Source organism: Mirounga angustirostris, unplaced genomic scaffold, assembly GCF_029215605.1.
Source record: "Mirounga angustirostris isolate CCGP_5_RB_7025 unplaced genomic scaffold, mMirAng1.0.hap1 SCAF_1, whole genome shotgun sequence".
NCBI classification, from domain to species: domain Eukaryota; kingdom Metazoa; phylum Chordata; class Mammalia; order Carnivora; family Phocidae; genus Mirounga; species Mirounga angustirostris.
Window position 1 is genome coordinate 80,680,478 of NW_026991709.1, and position 15,599 is coordinate 80,696,076.

General features: G+C 37.5%; 1 protein-coding gene across 4 annotated transcripts in view; it reads right to left on the reverse strand.

The window, feature by feature from the left end:
* The window catches only part of VPS8 (VPS8 subunit of CORVET complex), a 252,839-nt gene that overhangs the window by 68,888 nt on the left and 168,352 nt on the right, over nucleotides 1–15,599 (reverse strand). For all 4 annotated transcript variants that reach the window (XR_010409242.1, XM_054504291.2, XM_054504292.2 and 1 more), the window contains exons 36-39: nucleotides 14,883–15,030; nucleotides 11,047–11,136; nucleotides 7,698–7,740; nucleotides 4,116–4,219 (exon numbers count right to left, since the gene is read on the reverse strand). Coding sequence is in view for 3 of the 4 variants with exons in the window: in XM_054504291.2 (XP_054360266.1) it covers nucleotides 4,116–4,219; nucleotides 7,698–7,740; nucleotides 11,047–11,136; nucleotides 14,883–15,030 (385 nt within the window). In the remaining variant the exon portion in view is untranslated. The remainder of the gene's footprint in view (nucleotides 1–4,115; nucleotides 4,220–7,697; nucleotides 7,741–11,046; nucleotides 11,137–14,882; nucleotides 15,031–15,599) is intronic.

Genomic DNA, 15,599 nt, shown 5'->3' on the forward strand with positions numbered 1-15,599 from the left:
TCATTAAGAAAGGTCAGAGGAGAACAAGAGTGGTTATTTAGAGAAGAGGGCATGTTCTGTACTCCACCACCTGACCCAGTACAAGTTCTATGGCACTGGAGATAATGGGAGCCTCTTAAGGCAAAGGGGGACAGACTGCGGGTCCTGTAACTTTTCCACTGGGTGACATTCCAACTGAAGAGCTCTACTAGAAAGCCTTTATCTGCTCCCATTTAAGGTTTTATAAGGCCCAAGATTTTATACTGATAACCTTTTTTTTTTTTTAAAGATTTTATTTATTTATTTGAGAGAGAGAGAGCATGAGAGGGGGGAGGGTCAGAGGGAGAAGCAGACTCCCTGCTGAGCAGGGAGCCCAATGCCTCGATGCCTCGATCCTGAGACTCCAGGATCATGACCTGAGCTGAAGGCAGTTGCTTAACCAACTGAGCCCCCCAAGCACCCCTATACTGGTAACTTTTGATGTATTTCTTCAAGTTCTCAAGATACTGGTTTTAACTATATTACATACTGGCAATTTTTTATTTTATTGAAATTTTAATTTATTTAGTACTCGTGAATTTTTAGTCTTATATTTTATTCTTAGCTTACCTTTTAGTTGCCTATTTTAACATGTTTTTATAACCACATCATTTATTTCTGTGTAATTTTAATTGTGTAATTTAATTATATATGCTTACCTTTTGTTTTTACATATTTAATATGTTTAGAAATTTGATTTTTAAATTTCCTTATTTAATCCAGACAATTTAGAAGAATTACCTTTGTAAAGATGAGCTGTTTCTAGACTATAAATGGTAGACTGGGGGAAGCATGGTTGTAGAGGTAATAGCCACGGGATATGTTCATACTCTACACAGAGAAATTATTTTTCTCTAATTAAATCTCCACGCGAACCATCCCCTGACAGCAGGCAACCAACGAAACCTGAATTCCTTTCTTATGCTATGTACTAAACAGCTTTCTTTTCAGGGAATTATATGCATAACAAAGCCAAACTCTTCGTTATGTGTAATCACTGTGTATTAGGGCAGCCCCGTAAACAGATATACAAAGGCAGGACAGGGGCGCCTGGGTGGCTCAGTCGGTTAAGCGACTGCCTTCGGCTCAGGTCATGATCCCGGGGTCCTGGGATCGAGTCCCGCATCGGGCTCCCTGTTCTGCGGGGAGCCTGCTTCTCCCTCTCCCACTCCCCCTGCTTGTGTTCCCTCTCTTGCTGTGTCTCTCTCTGTCAAATAAATAAATAAAATCTTTAAAAAAAAAAAGGCAGGACAGGTAGAGATTCAGCTTGAGAAAGGACTAATAGCAATTTCCTGCAGTCTGCTTTAAGTAAATACTCGTAACATTAAATCTTGTGATGACAACTTCTGGAAAGAGACATTGTTAACGGTCCATTGTCAGACTTTCGAATACTTCCAATCTTCTAGTTAGTTGAGTGTCTGTGGCAACAGCTCTTGTTCTCACTCTCTCCAAAACAAAGAGAATCAAGACAAACCACCATTAAAATCCCCCATACTTAATGTCTGGTATTATATAAAATCAGTCTAGCATTTTTCACATAAGATAGTATTTATATAAAATTTACATTCAAATATTTTTGTTGTTATTATGAAACTCGTTCAGAAACAAAGCAGAAACCAGCTGTTGGAGGGCGGGTGTGTGTGTGTGTATGTGTGTGTGTGTGTGTGTGTGTGTGTGTCTAAGACAGGGAGAGACAGACTTCTCTTACACGCAGCCAGTGAATGGCGTAACAATAGCCATAGAGAAGTGAAAATTTCAAAGGATAGGTAGAAGTCTAACATCTAATATTTTTACTAAAACAAATTCCAACTCAGACAAAAAAAAGATCGAGTAAGTTTTCCTTTTGCCACATCAAAAGAAGCATTGTTCCTGTCTCTGATTAAGAGATACAGAGTTCATATATAGTCAGAATAATCCCTAGGGTTCTGGAGGCATGGATTTTTATAACTAATTCTACCATTAATACATGTGAATCTGGACATACTTCAGCTTATGTGAACCTAAACAGCCCTACTTACAAAACATAATTATCCTTTTTCCTTAAATTTTCCATGAGAAGATGGAGGAGTATCAAATAGATATTGGAGAGGAGATGGAAGGGTTGAAAAGTGAAAAAGACTTAGAATTAAGTATGTATGAACACAGCTTAAAGAATTCTGCCCTTTTATGTTTCTCTATCAAAATGTAACCAAGTCCAGGGGTGCCTGGGTGGCTCAGATGGTTAAGCGTGTGCCTTCGGCTCAGGTCATGATCCCAGGGTCCTGGGATGGAACCCATGCTCTGCGGGAAGCCTGCTTCTCCCTCTCCCACTCCCCCTGCTTGTGTTCTGTCTCTGGCTGCTCTCTGGCTGTCTCTCTGTCAAATAAATAAAATCTTAAAAAAAAAAAAAAAAAGTAACCAAGTTCAAATACACCCAGCCAACCAAAAGATAAATGAAAATAAAAACTTAGGAATAGAAAAATCATGGCAAAAGGACTGCTGAAAAACCCATAATACATTTTCAAAAGATTAAACAATTTATGGGAATTGTGGACACAGAAAAGAATGTATGTGTTATTAGCCTCAATGAGGTAAAATAACATAACTAAAATTAAGAGGAATGGAGAAGAGAGGTTGGAGCAAACCTGAGTTCACGTAAATTTCCTTACTGGCTTGGCATCACAGATATTATAAAAATGGAAATGTAATTATAAACAATGATTCCAAACTATTACAGTCATTCAGATTTTTTTTTAGGCTGTAGTGATATTAATTAAGAGATAGTATGGTGAAGAAATACTTATTCAGAAAGTTTCCTGAGATTGAATACTATATTTATTTGTAAAAGCAAGCATTTCCTGATCCAACTTTTCTAAAATTACGTCAACCTTGGCAGATAAAAAGTATCTAGACTGATGGTCACCCAATGATAATGACGGTTATTTCTGGGTGATAGGATCTTACAAGGTAATTTTTAAAAAACATTCTTCTGTGTAACTTTTTGTATTGCAGGATTTTAAAAAAATAATGAGTATGTATATCACACAAAAAACTTTTTTTTAATAAGGAAAAAATCACCTCTATTATGTAAATGTGCTTGTTGTACACAATTTATCTTCTGAAGGGTTTTTGAAATGTATGGCCTTAAAAAATCATAGACAAAAATGTAAAGTAGAAATTTACCCAACTCAAAAGAACAGAAAACAAAAATAAGTTTATAATTCTCACTGTAACATGTATGGCTAAATAGATATAAAAAAAATCTGCCTTACTTCCCATTTCAGAACCTCAGGAAGAGAAAGGGGTTAGGCGGTGCCAAGTCAGAGGCTGCAGCCCGGAGGGGCAGGCACCGAGGAGTTACGATGCCATATCACGCTGCAACTTTTCTTCAGAAAACTGCAGCAGAATGTGGCTGTCAAGTCACATCTCGCCCCCTTAGCTTCTGCTTCCCTGCTGTAACTCCCACCTGCACCAGGTGCTCAGCCATACTTCCTTCAGTTTTGTGCTCTTCCTTTTGGCAGTCTGGAATCTGTTACAGCTGTGGTTCCAACCTTGGCTGTAGAGTGGAATCATGTGGGAAGATTTAGCACTGGGTCTCAATCCAGAGACTTTAATTTAATTGTTCTGGGGTGCAGCCTGAGTGCTGGGATTTTCTCAAAGCTCCCCAAGTGACTGTAATGTGCAGCAGTTGAGAAACTACATCACAGCCTTCTTTGACCTTCTCCAGCTTTCTCTGTATCCCCTGAGGGTTTCCCTCTAGCTCCTCATGCTCATTTTCCTCCACAGAGGATAGAAGAGATGATAAATGACGACACATCCACAGAATCACTACATGGAATACACAAAATCTCAGTCCAAAGGGAACAAGGATATCTAGCATTCATGCGCCTAAATTCTGCAGCACAGCCAGATCTAGGAATATAAAGCCTTTTGTGAGAACAAAGAGGACAGGCACTCCTCACAATAACTTTAGGAGGCCTATACTCCCGGGAGCACTAAACAGTGATTAAAATCCAGTTGAATTAAACTCAGGTGGCTGAGAGGGCAGCAGAAATAGAATTAATTCCTAGTTTCAGATCAGAACAGACTCTGATATGCCTAAGTAGTCATTCTCCTACCTCTCGTTGCTGCTGGTTCAAATTATGTGAATTTCTCTGGCAAAGGGCAATTGTCTCTACCATGGTATCTTCAACATCCTTCAATGAGAGCTCCTCTTTGGTCTCTAGATTCAGAAAAATTGTTAACAACACTTAAGGATAGATTACTGATGATCCTCAGAGCTTCTGTAAAAAAGTTAAACTATTTTTTCTTTGCATAGCACTGGTTTTCTATTATGAAATCTTCCATAAGCATGATAGCAATGCTTAGTAGATTAAAAACAGGTAATTTTATTTCCATGTAAATGCCTCAGATGCACAGGACATATAAAGCACATCACACTTAGCATTTTAATATGCTTTAGCTATGGAACAGCCCCGATTATCTGTTTGTGGGTTAGTCAGCAGAAAGATTACCTTTCACCTTTCTTACTCTACCATTTCTTCTTCCCTCTATTTCTTAGATGTAAGTATTCCAAGATACTATCTTGGGCCCTCTCCTTTTCATTTTCCAGTAACTTCACTTCCTCTTGTGGTTTCAACTCTCAGGTCCTTGCTAATAACTTCCAAATATACACCTGAAGTCCTCGTTCCTTTCATCATCTGCAGGGTGAACTTCCCACAGACTCTATCCATCTCTACACGGATGTCCTGCAAGCACCTTAATTCATATGCACAAAAACCCAAATCACTTTTTTTTCTCACTTCCCAAACTAAGTTAATGAAACCATCATCTTTAAGTCCGTTTATAAATCTTCATCATCCCTGATGCTCCCTCCCCGCTTCACCCACACGTCCAAATAAATTGTCACTTCTGTTGATTCTACTTCCGTGCCCTCACATGCTCATGCCTTTTACCCTGTGGTGCCCTTCACCTCCTGTGAACTACAGCAACAAACTCTTAATTAAACTTCTGACTTCTAATACTTGCCTCCCTCAGTCTCTTTTATACTGTCACAAGCAAATGTATCAGTCTCATCCATAAAAATCATTAAAGGTCTCAAAGTTTTAAAAACAGAACATAAGTAAACCTCTGACCCGAGTAAGCATCTGGCTCATGTTCTCACCCTCTGTGCTCTTACACTGCTGCGCTCTTACTCTTGAGTTCCTGGCCAGGTACTTTCACACTCATGTGCTCCTCAGCCCAGATGCCCTTTCCTTGCTTTTCCCTATCAAACTTCTATTCATCATTCCAGGCTTACTTCAAAGGTCACATCTTCCACAAATTACCTTTGATTCATGAGTTACAAATCATTCCCTAATTTTTCACAATCATTTCCACTGTCACTGTATCTCTTTTCTAATACTTGATTCTTCCAGCATTCAAAGTTTTTATTTACATATCTCTTTCGCAAGACTATAGTTCTTTGGGTAAGAGCTGTGTTTTAGCCATCTGTGTATAACCCATACTAGCACCATGTCTTGCAATGAGCAAACCTTCCAAAATTCTTAGGCACAAAGAAAAAATTAAATCTCAGAATAAATAGTGGACATGAGACTATTACTGAAAAATTGATCTTCAAAGAAATTTAAATTCAAAGAACTGGCTTCTTTACACCTATCACTTGCAAAACACTGTAGTGGTTTTGGGAAAACATTCTTCTTTTCCCTCAATATCTCATGTAATGTGTGCAAAAATTATTCTAACAACAACAAAAATATAAATGCAATAAATCTATCATAAACTGACTAAACAGATTAACAGTACAAAAATAATAATTAAATGTTTAGCTGAACTAAATATGGGACAACCAACTGTTTACTGAGGTTCCAAAAAGACGCCATATAATACAAAATGATTCAGATACAACACAGACCCTTTCACCTAGGACCTAGCCATAGAAAACACAGATGAATGTAATTTATAGAGAATTAGGGTAAAGGAGTTTAAGGAAATGTGTGGGCCAAGGGGGACTAAGAGATGTGCTGGTGTGTTAAAAAGGTAGGACAATCTAAAAATCACCTATCGAGTGAACTTTGGAAGAGTTATTTTGAAAATTTCAATAATGTGAAAAGAAATCACCCTATTCAAAAGCAGGCAAAGGACTTGAATAAACACTTTGCCCAAGAAGATACACAAGTAACCAATAAGTACATGAAAAGATGCTCTCCATTACCGGTCAATGGGGAAATGCAAAGCCAAAGCACACTAAGCTACCACTTGGCACCCAGGAGGATGGCTACTCCCAAGAAAACAGAAAAGAACAAGTGTTGGTGAGGGCTTGGACAGACCGTAACCTTTGCTGGTACGCTGCTGACGGCCAAGTACATTGATGTGGCCACTGGAGAAGCGAGTGTAATGGCCGCTCAAAAATTAACAACAGAGGGGCGCCTGGGTGGCTCAATTGTTAAGCGGCTGCCTTTGGCTCAAGTCATGATCGCAGGGTCCTGGGATCGAGCCCCACTTCGGGCTCCCTGCTCGGCAGGAAGCCTGCTTCTCCCTCTCCCACTCCTCCTGCTTGTGTTCTCTCTCTCACTGTGTCTCTGTCAAATAAATAAATAAAATCTTTAAAAAAAAATTCACAAGAGAATTACTATTGAATCCAGCAATAGCACTCTGGGAATCCACCCTGAAGAAATGAAAGCAGGGTGTCAGAAAGATATCTGTACAGGCATGTTCACAGCAGTATTCTTCACAACGGCTGGAAGAAACTGAAGTGTCTGCTGACAGACAAAAGGATACAAAAGGTGGTGCACACATAAACCGAAATATTATTCAGCCTTTTTAAAAAGGAATGAGATTCTGACATGTGCTACAACGCGGATAAATTATGAAGATATTCTGCTAGGCCAACACGCCAGACAGAAAAGGGCAAATCCGGGACGATTCCAGTTACAGAAGGCACCTCATCAAATTCACGGAGTGGGAAAGCAGAATGGTAGGTGCCAGGGACCGACCAGGGGCAGGGAATGGGATTAACTGTCTCAGGGGGACAAAATTTCAGCTTGGGAAGTGGAAAAACTTCTGGAGACAGATGCTGGGGATGGTTGCACAACAATGTAAATGGACTCAATGCCACTGAACTGGACCCTTATGAATGATCAAAATGATAAATTTTGTGTTATGTATATTTTACCACAATTTAAAAAAAATGAATCTGTTTTCTAAAATGTCAAGGAAAATAATGGGAATTTTGTATCTGTCTGTGACAAGGCCATCTAAGATTCTACACTGTCAAGTTTTACTGCTTTGTGCTAAAATTATAGAAATTCACTATAGAAACACTGGCTATTACTGATTAGAAGCTCTGATTTGCTATTGCTCAGTACATTATAGTAACTTTTAGGACATTAGTTATGTAACCTCATTTATATATAACCAAAACCTGGCACCGAAATATAACAAAAAAACCCCACTCGCAGTGAAAAGTGCCTACTTTCCTGTACACTGAACGCCACTGACGACTGCCATCACAAAGCCACAATGGTTTACGTGATTTCCTATTACGAGCTCTTGAAAATGAGCTAAAATTGAGATCCATGTTAAAGTATTTACACAAATCAATGTAATTATTATTTAATAAATGCAGTTTGTTAGACAACACCTTTTAAAACACAGGGTCCATGGGAAGAAATAATTGCAAATTACACTCAAGAACTTACTTTCATCTTGATGTGTTATCTCTTGAAGTTTGCTTTGTAGTCTCTAGGAGGTAAAAAAAAAAAAAAAAAAAAATGCAGGAGGTAAAAAGAACACAGTTACCTAATCCAAAAATACTTGAACTAACACATTTTTTTATTTTTTAAATTCATTTATTATTATTTTTTTAATTCTTTATTTTTTTTAACACCCAGTGCTCATCACAACATAGGCCCTCCTTTATACCCATCACCCGGACTAACATTTTAAAGGAAAAACCTGAAGAAACAACCAAGTTATGAGGAATGGTCCCTTACTGTCATTCAGAAGAGAATTCTTGTGTATACATAAAGCATAGCTAGCAGTTTTGGAAGGGACCCAAAATATCAAGTGTCACTTATCCTTCCCCACTTCTGCTTCTGTTTTACCATCATACAGTCATCAATAACATTCTCTAGGCACAGTAATAAGGAGTAGGATTTATCCAGACTTTGGGTAAGGGAATCAAATTCATACTGGGCTATGAGAAAAAGGGGTGGGTGGGAAGGGTGGGAATAAAAAAAGAACATAAAGTCTGTCTCCAGAGCATAGGGCACAGCCTTGAGTGTGACACCTCTAAATATGCAATTGCAGTGTCCATTGCTATACCAAATACTAGATCCTTAGAAAGCCTTAAATGATATTCCAAAGGTTGTTTTTTTTTTTTTAAAGATTTATTTATTTTAGAGAGACAGAGAAAGAGAATGTGGGGGGAGGGGTGGAGGGAGGGGGAGAAAGAGAAGCTCAGGCAGACTCCCCGCTGAGTGAGGAACCTCACATGGGGCTCAATCCCATGACCCTGGGGATCATGACCTGAGCTGAAACCAAGAGTTCAACGCTTAAGTGACTGCACCATACAGGTGCCCCTCAAAGGCTTCTTAATATACATTGAGGCGTGACCTTAATATATCCTTTCTACTCCAAATTTGCTCCTTTCCTTGAGGTCCCTTACAGGCTAATAATGTAAAGCTAAAAATCACACAGCTGTCATTAACCACTCCCTCTTATTCCTTCCATACCATATTCAAATGATCAATAGTTCTCAAGTCCAGTTCTCTCCCCACTCCACCACCACCACCACTATCCCTAGCTCAAGCCTCATGGATTCATTACTTGTACTACACAGCCTCGTAAGTGCCCTCTGCTTCCTCCCCAAGTTTTACTTCCCCCTTCTCTGTAGGCCCCCCATCCTCCTATAGTTACCAGAGCAGTCTTCATGAAACAACATCATGTCAGTTCTTTTGCTTAAAAACCTTTAATTGATCTGGTGTGACAACAAATTTGTCCTAATTCTTTAGGGTGTCCTACAAAATCTTCCCAAATCTGGACCCAGCCTTTGCTTCTAGCCTCGTCTGCCTATACATTGATAGTGGAGCCCTAGTTGAGCTGCTGGATTCTCTCCTAACAGTTCGTATTTCTTTGTATTCCCATGCCTTTGTAAATGATGGTCTTATTCCCTGCAAGGATATCCTTCTTCTCTTTCCCCCATCCATGCCAGGAATACTTTTAATTTATCCTTTAAAAATAGATTCATGGTATCTTCAACAAATAAACTGCAAGGAAAAAAGAGATGTAGGGGTAACTTACACATTAAAAGAGGCTGAGAGCCTCCACAAAGCCTCTGTGGACTATTCTTCCTAGCCTGTTTAGTGATTACATAGCTAGGAAAAAACTAGAAGTCAATACGGAACTTTTTTTTAAAATATAGATAGGATATCCCTAATCCTTAGCTAGATGACAATATTTAAAATCACGGAGATAATACTTCATACTCATTAAAATGGTTACTACCAAGAAAACAGTGTTGGAGAAGATGTAGAGAAATTAAAACCCTCGTGCACTGCTGATGAGAATGTAGAATGGTGTAGCCACTACAGAAAACGATATGGCAGTTCCTTCAAAATTAAAAATAGTATTATCATTTAATTTAGTAATTCCATTCTTCTGAGCATATAACTTCTGAGTTATATGCTCAGAAGAAATGAAAGTTTGGTCTTGAAAAGATATTTGTACACCCATGTTCACAGCAGTATTATTCACAATGTTCAAAAGGTGGAAGAAATACAAGCGTCCATCAATGCATGAATGGATAAACAAAATGTGGCATATACATAAAATGGCGTACCATTCAGCCTTAAAACTGAAATTCTGGCACCTGCTACAACATGGATAAATCTTGAAGACTTTATGATAAATGTACACAAAAAAGCAAATACTGTGTGATTCCATGGATATGAGGTAGAGGAATCAAATTCATAGAGTCAGAAAGAATGGTGGTTACTAGGGGCTCAGGAGGGATTATTATTTAATGGGTACAGAGTTTCAGTTTGGGAAGCTGAAAAAGTTTTGGAGATGGATGGTGGTGATAAATGCACAACAATGTGAATATACTTAATGACACCAAAATGGTAAATTTTTGTAATATATATTTTATAACAATTTAAAAAGTAGATAAAAAATTTTTGTAAAAAATGGATAAAACACCAACTGTCGGTGAGAATGTGTAGCAACCAAAACTCTCATACGTTATTGGAAGGGATGTAAAAGAATAACCACTTTGGAAAGAGGTGTGATCATTTCTTACAAAACTAAACCTACACCTATCCTGTGACCCAGCAATTCCACTCCTTGGTATTGACTTCAGGAAAATGAAAACATTTGTGTACAAGAGTGATCATAGTAGATTTATTCTTAATAGCCAAAAACTAGAAATAGCCCAGGTGTCAATCATCAAGAGAATGGATAAACTATAGTATATGCATACACTTAAATAGTACTCAGTAATAAAAGAAAACTCCTGATACATCTCAAAAATATCACACTGAAAGAAGAATTATACAAGAGTACTACTGAAGGACCCATTAATATAAGTGTATAAAATAGGTAAAACTAATTCACAGTGAAAAAAATCAGAAAAGTGATTATGTGTGGGGGTATGGGAATGGAAACGGAGTGTGATGGAGCATGAGGAACTTTCTCTGGTGAAGGTAATGTTCTCTATCTTGTTAAGGACTAGGAACATAGGGGCATGCATTTGTCAAAACTCAGTACATGATACACTTAAGACTTGTGCATTTTACTAAATGTAAATTTCACTTTAAAAAAAATACCAAAAGAAATGCTGAGCTCTAGTCAATGACTAAACTCTAGTCATGATAAAAATATTCAGTGGTAAAATGTAGTAGTCTGCAACGTACTCTGACACACAAGAGATTAAGATGGATGAAAACTTACACAGTATTACATGTCAAGTATATCTGAATAAAAAAAAAGATGGGTGATGAATGGAGGGCTGGAAAGAAACATGACAAAGCAAATATAGTAAAATATTACCTGTAACATTATTAAGAAGGCACCATGAATATCTCCTTTTTTTTCTAATAGATAGGCAGTGACTTCATGAAGTTGATACTTCTGGGTAATCTAAGAAAGAAGAAAAGATAAAGATTTTTGTTCACAAACCTTGTTTGTGGATCCTATTAAGGATGAAAACAACATGACAATAAATAATAAATTCATACCTCAGTAGTACACTACTGTCCGTCTGGTGTAATATGAAATTTTTTACTTTCTAGTCTTATAAGTGGCCCATCTTCCCAGTTCTAACTAAACCATGTTCATTCACTTTTTTCTTCACTGATTTAAAATTGTCATTTACCTGAGTGAGTATATCCACTGGAGAAAAGGTAACACATACACATAAATAGGAACAACATAAACCAGAAAATATTTAAAACAAAATGGCAATGAAACACGACATAACAACTTGTGAGATCTTAATAAACATCAATAAACTAAGAGTTTCTAATAAGTAAACAAAATACCAAGTAAGCTAAGAAGAGAAATGAAAGACAGGAAGTGCAAAAAATAATGCTACTGAAAAGAAACAAAGGGAAAACAATACAGAAGTTTAACAAATCCCAAAATAGCCTTTGAAAAGACTAAAAAAGTAGAATAAAACTTTCTTAGCAAGAAGAAAAAAGAGGCACAAATAACATATTAACAGGTTCAAAGGAGAAAAACCTATGATCCTCTCAATAAATACACAAAAAAAGTATTTGATAAAATGCAGTACCCATTCTTTTTTTTTTTTTAAGATTTTATTTATTTGACAGAGAGAGCCACAGTGAGAGAAGGAACACAAGCAGGCGTAGTGGGAAAGAGAGAAGCAGGCTTCCCACTGAGCATGGAGCCCGATGTGGGACTCGATCCCAGGACCCTGGGATCATGACCTGAGCCAAAGGCAGACACTTAACCTACTGAGCCACCCAGGCGCCCCATGCAGTACCCATTCTTAACAAAAACAAAACACTTACTCAAACTGAGAAAGGAACTTTAATAAAAATTATCTATCAAAATCTTAAACACTACATTTAATGTAAGATGTTAGACACATTCCCTTTTAAAGATTTTTTTTTTTAATTTATTTGAAAGAGTGAGAGAGACAGAGAGAGCACATGAGCAGGGGGAGGGGCAGAAGGAGACGAAGAAGCAGGCTCCCCGCTGAGCAGGGAGCCCAACACGGGACTCAAACCCAGGACCACGAGATCGTGACCCAAGCTGAAGGCAGACGCTTAACCGACTGAGCCACCCAGGTGCCCCGACACATTCTCTTTTAAATCAGAGACAAGGTAAGAATGCATACTGTCACTGCTTCTATACAGTAGTATCCTAGAGCTCCTACACATCTGATAAGAGAGAGAAAACAGTTAAGATTGAAAAGAAAAAAAAAAACCAAACTACCCTTATTCTTGGAAAGTAGTACTGTTGTAAAAAAAAAAAAAAAAAAATCTAGAAACTATTTGAAGAATTCAGATTCTTTCTGATACAAAACAATGTACAAAAATTAATAACATACAGCAGGAGCAATCAAAAAAGATGTCATTTCAAAAAACTTTCACACTGTTAACAAAAAATGTAAGTATTTAGGAACAAATGTAAAAAAACATATGTAAGAACTTTGTATATCATATAAAAGTTACTGAAACCTCACCAGAGTGCATCAAAGGCTTTTAAAAAGACAACCAGTTTCCTGAATATGAAGACTCTACATTGTGAAATGTCAATCTTCCCTGACTGAATTCATCTAAAATTCAATGTATGTATTTCATCAAAATACTGGACTTTTTTTTTTTTTTTTAAGGAACCTGACAATGTGATTTCCAATTTGATGTGAAATAGTAAGAGTCTAAGAGTAGACATAGAATTTTAAAGAAAAAGAATGAGGGAAGATTCTTCTTTCAAATAATAAGCCTTATTGTAAAGCTATATTAATTAAAATATGTGGAAATTGTATAAGGAAAGACATGACCAAAGGAACAGAACAGATCCCACAAACAGATCTATGTCTATTTGGGAGTTTGGTATACAGCGATATGGCATTATGGATCAGTGAGGTAAGGACACCAAAATACCACATGGACCACTGGTTATACACACAGGGAAAAAATGTATAAATCCCTCTCTTGATCGGTTTATAAAAATAAATTCCAGATGGATTAAAGGCCTAAATGTAAAAAGGTAAACTATAAAACTCATATAAGAGGATATCTTTTATACCATCAGAGTAGAAAAGGAAATAAGACTCACATACAAAAATTTAAACCTTAAAGGAAAAGACTGATAAATTAAAACAGAAATCACTAAAAACCAAGTTAAAAGACTTGCCACAACAGACTGGAAGAAGGCATCTCCAACACAGAATATCAGCAAAGGATTAGAGATGCAGAAATTAGAATTTTTACAAATCAGTAAGGGCAAAAACTCAATAGAAAAATGGGCAAATGATATGAACAGATAATTCACAGAAAAGAAAATCAAAAGAGTCATTAAACATACGGAAAGATGTTCGATGTCATGAGGAATCAATGATACCCATCCCACTGGCAAAAATTAAGAAGCCTAAAAATGTTAGGAATCAGCAAGAATGTGGAAAAACAGCAAATACCAACCACAGATGATAAGAATAGAAACAAACAGATGACCTTGGCAATAACAGCAGAATAAGCTACTCCATTGTCTAGGAATTCCACCTCCAGATAATTACTTAGAGAAACCTCACATGAGCACATAAGATTGGTACAAAGATGTATAATGTAGCATTGTTTATAATGGTAAAGGGTTAGAAACAATAGGAGTGTCTATTAATAGGGAAATAAACTGTGGCACATTCATTCAATTGATATCATATGACTATTAAAATGAATGAATTAGATCTACATGTATAAAACTGATAAATTAAAAAATTTAACGAAGAAAGCAATTTTGCAATGGGATTATGTACTATATGATACCATTAATACAAATTCTAGAAACTGTAAGACTGTATCATGCATTGTGTAGGTAAATACATATATAGGGAAAATAAAACACATGGAGAGGAAGGCTCCGCTTGCCATCTTCAGGATGGTGGTGACCTCAGGGGACAGAGGGGAACTGACAGATAAAGGGTGCTTTATTTCTAAAACAAACAACAAAGATCTGAAGCCAGTGTGGGAAAATGTGAACATTTAAATCTACACAGATATTTGACAGTCTGCACATTTTAAATATATCACAATGTAAAATGTGTAAAGTGTGTGAGCAGTTCAGGAGGTGGTACAGAGAACAGAGGCTACTGCTTCATGAGGACTGACAGTAACAGCAAGGAGAGAAAATGGCAGCTTAAAAACAAACCTTGAGTGGGGGACCTCTCATCGATTAGAATATGTATGTGTGTACATGTACACGTGTGTGCACAGGCACAGTCATTCTCATGTGGAAACAGGAGAAAGCAAGGGAAGGGGTCCAAGGCAATGACAGGCCGAAGGCTACCGGCCGCCACTAAGCCTAAGTCTTAAGCACAACAGGACTGACTATCTAACCATCAGTGCCTGCAAACAAGACCCTGGTTTTTCCTTTTAATATTTTTATTGTATTCCTTCCTCTAGGCTTATTGTGCTGGTTAGAAATGTCTGTGAAACTTGATTAATAACAATGATGGACACGTGTTGTTTCTGACTTTACTAGAATTAAGGGGCAGCACAATGGAGAGCATGAGCTATGGAGTCAGACTATCTGGGTTCAATCCCAGGGGCTATGTAATGATGTGAGTCTCCTTCTGCTCATATTTAAACTGGTGAATGATTAGGACGCGTTTACTGTTGTCCGCTCCACATTACTGGTCTTACCTGGATGGTTTCTTCCAGGCGGTAGCACTCAAGGACCTGCAGTGTCTCTACAACCTGGTTTGGGCTGAACTGACACAACAGCTCAATGAACTGCTCCGTAACACAGGGAGACATCTGCAGCAATTCTTGATTTACATGAATACCTTCCCTGAAAACATAAACGGCAAGAGAGAAGCATTATTTCATCGTAGCTATAATTAAGGATACAGGTAAGAAGTATGTAAACCTTGAAACCAAGACTACCTTCTGGTGAGGTAAATCGTGAATTCAACGTCTCACTGTTACTTAGGTTGTTAGGGTGAACCGTGTATTACATCAGAGACAATATACATCACAACAGTACTCAGTTTACATTGCATAATTAAGGAAATGGTATCCAGTGAAAGCTCCTCTAAATAAATACCAAAGTCGAGTAACTCTATATATTAAGCCATCTTCCAGTCTTAACAGGTGTCCCTACTATACTTCACTCATAGTACCAATCACACCATGGTGTAATTACTTCTTTAATTATCTTTCTTAATAAAGACAATAAACTCTCGAAGGGTAGACACCAGGTACCTTCTCATTAATGAATTCCTAAAGCCTGCAACAGTGCCCTGCATGTTGTAAGGGCTAATTATTTAGGTATTGTTAAAACATATTTAAAAAGTGGATGAATAATAGGGCACACAATATTTACGTGTTCATTTGTCTTGTATGTCAGCTATTCACAAA